Here is a 6,000-nt window from a genome sequence, read left to right on the forward strand (position 1 = left end):
CTCTACTCCTTCATCGTCTTCATAAGACCCATGAGAATCACTCGCCTCATAATCACCCCCGGAGTAGTAAGGTTCACTTTCATCTTGGTTATGACCATATGGACTATCATACGACCCATGAGTCATATCTTCTCCCCCATATCCTTCGTCGCTATCGTAGTCATACCCTCCATTGCTAGAGGCATAACTCTCCAATTCGTCACCATAAGATCTTGAGGCTAAGGATGACATATTTATCTCTCCTTCTCCTTATGACTTCTCTTCTTGTACCTACAAAACGAGCAAACAAGATTAGTAGTAAAGTTCCTCACGTCACTCGTATTTGCACTCAAGCTTACCTCTCAATCTAAAGCTTCTTCCAAAGTTGGCAATGAACCGCTAATCCAAATCAATTCACAAGGTTGCTAATCTTTGTGGAAGAATAGATTCTTGTTTAGATGAAATGAGGACGACTCAAAGCAAATGGACAAGAGCAAATAAAGTTTCAACGAGATAAAAGAGAAAATCTTGAAAGAAATTAACACGAAATGAAATTCGAACTCAAGAACTAGTTAACAACAAGTAAGGTCAATTACTAGTTGTTAATTAGTTGGAAGAATCAAAGAAAATAGATGGGAAAGATTCAAACTGTTTTGGACACTTGGAAAATTTTCAAATTTTTTTTTATGTTTAGGTGTTGCTCATGCGTCGCGGGTGTAGCATGCAAATATATGCCTCTGAGAGTGTAGTGCACGCGCTTCGATTTTTTTTATCTCACGTGTTGGGCGCGCAACGCGGGTCCGACACCTGATTGGTCCACGCGTGTTAGGCGTGCGACGTACGTGCGACACGTGGATCCCTGTACCCAATTCCTCGAACTTTGGGCTGAATTTTATGAATTTTGCTGATGTATTGGGCCCACTCAACCTAGGATCTTTCCCTTTTGGGGTGGAAAAACAACTTTGACTTGGAAGACTTGGATCAAATGGCTCCTTTGTTCATCTTCTTCCTCATGAATTTATGAACGAGCTCAAGAACACTATGAACACCCAAAATCCAATCCACCTCCAAATCAACTTATTTTTCCACCAAATTTCAGATCTAGACTCCCTTTCACCTAGAGAACAAAGCCCAATAACAATTAAACGTCAATTTGCCTTCAATTAGCAAGCCCACATTTGAGTTCTTCAAACCCTTCAAGTTCAACAATGGTGATTGAACCAAATCTCAACCAAATCACTTCAAACTTCAGATCTAGAGGTTTTTGATAGCAACAAACTCAAATTCAACCTCAAATCTAACAACAAAACAACACAAAAGTGATTTTTGATTTTTTTTTATTAACCAAGGATTGAAGAATTGAATAGAACAACTCCTCAACCTTGCTCTGATACCAAATGATACGAATCGATTTGGGGAAAACACCAAATCAATCACAAAAATGCGGAATTAAAGCATAACATGAAATTGGGATGAGAATTGAAGAAAAGGGGATGAGAAATAGAGGATAAAAGTTAGACCATAATGATAATGAATCTATGAACAAACCTAAGTATATGAAACCTAGACTCTTCCAATTGGATTCAATCAATAGAACCTAAGCTATTTGAAATCAAGGCAAGAAATATTCAAATGAAATCCACAAATGACCAACTTTTCATGAAATCAATGGAAAAGAGGTTCAAAACCAACAATAGAATCCACCATTAACTATCCTAAAGGCTATTAAGCCAAACAAACTATCACTCATCTAGAGTATTCAATACATAATTCATCCAATCAAACTAATGAAATGAACTAAGTCTAGTATTTATACTCCTAGACTAAAAGAAGACTAAGTTATTACAAAAAAGTCTTTAATGAGACAAAGGTCTTGTTTGGTTGGTAGTCTTCTTTGGGAATTTCGAAAATAACCCTCATGTGGAAATCTTCATCTTCCAAACACCAATCTTCTTGCAATTGTAGCCCAATTTGTCTTAATTTGCATCGTATAGCCATAATTTGCACTTTTATCCCTTTGTGCTTTTAGCCACTTGGTGTAGAAGTCGCCAGAATCTCTTCCCAAGCCATCATCCAAACGTTCCCTATCCTTCCAAGCATCTTTGTGCCCTTTGTGCCATCTAGGATCATATCAGGGAGTATATATTGTGTAATTTTCGATAAAAAGATTCGAATCAACTACCTCCACCTTGATACTATAGCTCCGTCCCACACTCAATAGTATAGGTCAGTTGCTGACAGAATCATTTATAGAAGTTAATATGCACGTTTGGTATTCATCCAGATTTCTCCATTTCAAGGCTATCCGTTCACAAATCAGGAACGCTGTTTCTTTCACTAATTAAATACTTCTTCCGTCCCATAATAAGTGTCATCTTAGTAAAAAAAAACACGCATATTAAGAAATCAATAATGCAATATGAAGTTTGCTAAATTACCCTTATATAATAAAAATAATTTTTTCCCCTCTTGATTAGAGCATGCACAAGTGGTAAACTTTTTGACATTAGGAACCAACAATACCAAGTTACTATGTGGCTTATCCAATCATCATTTAGATGCTATCTTAACTTGTCAGTTTTTGTCTAAGGGTAGAGTTGGGAAAACAAGCCACATTATGTCTTGGTTTCCTAAGGTGACACTTATTATGGAACAAATTCTTTTGGCCAAGGTGATAGTAATTATGGGACGGAGGGAGCAGTTTTTGGGGTTGAAGCCGCAAGTTTAATTATTTAATAAAATCGACATCTGCCATTGACTGAGCAGAGAAAAATAAAGACATACTCCAAGGGTGCGATTAGTGCGGAGGAAACTATATTTTGAACAATATTTTTTAATTTCTCATGTTCGGTTAATCAAAATTTTTAAAAAATATTCTTTAGAAAAATAAATTCCTTAAAAATGAAAAACTGACTTCGCTAATTTTAAATTGGCCAATTATTTTATATCACGTTTGCAATATGACAACTTGGTCAGCTGTACATTAAATAAAGATCATATCAAACATGTGAACAAATAATAAGTTATGATTATCAGGGATTAAATGCCTGGTACCCCTGCATCTTGATCTGTTGAGTTAACCAGGTAAGTGGACGTATGAATTATAGTAGGAGTATTTTTTTTCATACCACGCCTCTACCGAGACAACAATATAGAATTATTAATCTCCTCCTTCTCCAAAGCTTTTCCCAAATCGTTCAACGAAGACAAATTAAATTTGAAAATAAAAATTTATCACGATTTATCTGGTTAAACAAAATACATCTTTTATATTATGCTCATTATATTTTTAATTAAATCCAATCGACTAAATATTTATCATTAAAAATATATCTATTACAATAAATAAAACTCAATCATCATGCTTGAAATTAACTCCAATTTTTTTGTGCGAATTGTCCTTCAAAGGCACTGGTCTTTAATTTTTGCCTTCGCCTAATACCCCGACGTTCCAGGTTCGAACCCCAGCTCAGTAAAAAAAATAAAAATAAAAATCGCAAGGCAGAGGTTTGTAGCAAAGTTAGTCCTATTCGGGCAAAAGTTAGGCCTTAAGGCAAACTTTTACCCAAAATTAGGCCTTAAGGCAAATCTCTGCCTTAACGCTTAACTTTTGCCCAAAATTAAGCCTTAAGGCATAGGTTTGGTGAAAGGCAGAATTTTAAACTCTACCTAAGGTATAAGGTAGAGTTTTAAACTCTACCTTGCGAATTCAAACTTTACCTTGTGATTTTTTTAAAAAAAATTTGACTGAGCGGGATTCGAATTCGAAACCAAAGAATTTTTAGCGAAGGATAAAAATTAAAGACCAGTGCCTTTGAATAGAAATCGTGCAAATGACCCCAATTTAATGAGGATCCAAACTAGTGGTCCAAACAGAGATGGGTCATTTACACGATTGCCCTTCAAAGGCACTGGTCTTTAATTTTTGCCCCTCAAATTGTTGGTCTTTAATTTTTTTCCCTTCGCCTAAAACCCCGAGGTTCAGGGTTCGAACTCCGGCTCAGTAAAAAAAAAGAATTTCGCAAGACAGAAGATTGTAGCAAAATTAGGTCTATTCGGGCAAAAGTTAGACCTTAAAGCAGAGGTTTGCCTCTGCCTAAAGACAAACTTTTACCCAAAATTAGGCCTTAAAACACTGAGCAGGAATCCGAACCCGAAACCCATGAATTTTTAGGTGAAGAACAAAAATCAAAGACCAACAATTTGAGGGGCAAAACTTAAAGACCAGTGCCTTTGAAGGACATTCCGCGCCAAAAAAATGAACAGAGATATGACATTTTCCCACAGCATAAAGGAAGAAAATTAATCTCAAACATTAGTACATGAGCGAGCTTGACCTTTTCCATCATTAAAAGACAAAAAAAAAAAAAAAAAAAAAAAAAACACCAACACTATAGTCCATATGCATGTGAGGGTTGATAATTTCATTAAAGAGCTTCATTAGTTTTGAAAATTGTTTATCCGGAAATCGGTTTCAGGTGATCAAGAATACGTGGATCAAAGTGATCACAAAAGTAATATAACTTGTGATTAAAATCGATATGAACGAAATATAAGCAAAGTAAAAAGTTAAGAATAACCTCAGCCTTGATGCAGCTTTGAACTGGTGGCTCCGGACAAGCTACCAATTTGGTCCTTGTTGGATCTGAATTAAAATAGCAAAGAAACTTAAGAGCAATGCAAGTGTGAAATGTAGGTCGTGTTTTTCCCTTGGATTTCGTGTCCTTTACAATGGAATGTTAAGTCCTATTTATACTTGGGACCAGGGGTACACATTTCACGAATTGTGCCCCTGCTAATAATGTGTATTAATGCCACAATAATGATAGACAATAAAGAGGGAAATAAAGCCTATTAATGCCTCGAGGAAGGTGGACGGCCTGTTTGTAACGGTTGACTGTTGCCTACCAACCGGTGTTATCTCATTTCTACGAGTAACCGGTCCCTTCAGTGTCTTCGGTGTCATTAAACTTCTACCAGAGGCTCTGAACGCTTATTCGTATTTGAATCACATCTACTGACACGTATCATCATGGCATTCGTCTAGTTGTATTCTATGAATTGCCCAATACAAAAACAACTGTATAAGCTCTAAGTAATTTTTATCTGGGAGGCAAATTTTCGTTGATAATGCTACAGCTTTGTAACTCTTCAGCACATGCACATACATTCGGGAATTCATCATTTGTCAATACTTCAACTTTCAATGCTTCTTGCATAACTCCTAGCCAATATGTTACAAGAATGGACACAAAATCAACGATTACAAGAATGGACACAAAATCAACGAATCCAACTGTATCTCCTCCAAAGAATTTCGTGTCTTTGACTTCATAGTCAAGAATTTTTATAAGCTTAGAAAGTTCTTCTTTGCTGCCATAACCAAGTTTCTGCATCTCCAGCAAGCACTAATATTGAAAAATTAACACTTGTTATTATATTTTGTTTTACTTATTTTAACTTTTTTCCTACTATTTCGGCGGCAAAGGTGGAATTGCAAATTCATATAAGAGAACTCAAAAAAAAAATTATATATATATATATATATATATATATTATAAAGCTAGGCATAGACAAGGTGATGGAGTCCGGAGCCTAAAGGGCATAAAAATACACGGTATAAACCAAAAGGGGACTGCCTTTCATTTATATACCAAAACGGGCATAACGTGGACTCCTCTACATTATACCCCCAATTTTTTTTTTGCCATTGTCAGAATCACAACAACCAAAAAAAATAAAAAACAATTAATGGTATAACGTGGACGGATCCACGTCACGTTATACAAAATTATTTGTATAACGTGGATCAATCCACGTTTTACAACATATATATGTAAAACGTGGGATTGTCCACGACTCATCCTCATCCCCAAAATTGTTGCCCTAATTTTTCTCCTTTCTCCTCCGCTTCTTCCTCCATTCTTTTCAAGTTACAGAATTTCTTCTCCTTCTCCTTCTCCTCCATTTATTTTCTTTTTAAACCCTGCGTTACAGTCTAATTTTTGGAGCAACTTCTTC

At 35.9% G+C, this 6,000-nt stretch overlaps 1 protein-coding gene across 1 annotated transcript; it reads right to left on the bottom strand.

Annotated features, from left to right (window-relative positions):
* Window positions 1–249: 249 nt before the first annotated feature.
* On the bottom strand, window positions 250–5,375 carry LOC132630392 (probable glutathione S-transferase). Its single transcript, XM_060345973.1, has 3 exons — window positions 5,117–5,375; window positions 4,560–4,624; window positions 250–270 (listed from the first exon to the last, which is right to left on the bottom strand). Exons 1-3 carry the CDS (start codon window positions 5,373–5,375, stop codon window positions 250–252), a joined length of 345 nt encoding a protein of 114 aa, XP_060201956.1.
* Between the last annotated feature and the right edge of the window lie 625 nt (window positions 5,376–6,000).

The sequence above is a fragment of the Lycium barbarum genome, chromosome 3, assembly GCF_019175385.1.
Source record: "Lycium barbarum isolate Lr01 chromosome 3, ASM1917538v2, whole genome shotgun sequence".
Lineage (NCBI taxonomy): Eukaryota > Viridiplantae > Streptophyta > Magnoliopsida > Solanales > Solanaceae > Lycium > Lycium barbarum.

What these genes read in the sequence shown, in the direction of transcription:
- LOC132630392 (XM_060345973.1), bottom strand. Translation starts at nt 5,375, where the DNA reads ATGCAGAAACTTGGTTATGGCAGCAAAGAAGAACTTTCTAAGCTTATA. An exon ending in TGCTGAAGAGTTACAAAGCT is followed by an intron (nt 4,625 to 5,116) that starts GTAGCATTATCA and finishes ATTTTAATTCAG; the next exon opens with ATCCAACAAGGACCAAATTG. An exon ending in AAAGCTGCATCAAGGCTGAG is followed by an intron (nt 271 to 4,559) that starts GTTATTCTTAAC and finishes CTCGTTTTGTAG; the next exon opens with GTACAAGAAGAGAAGTCATA.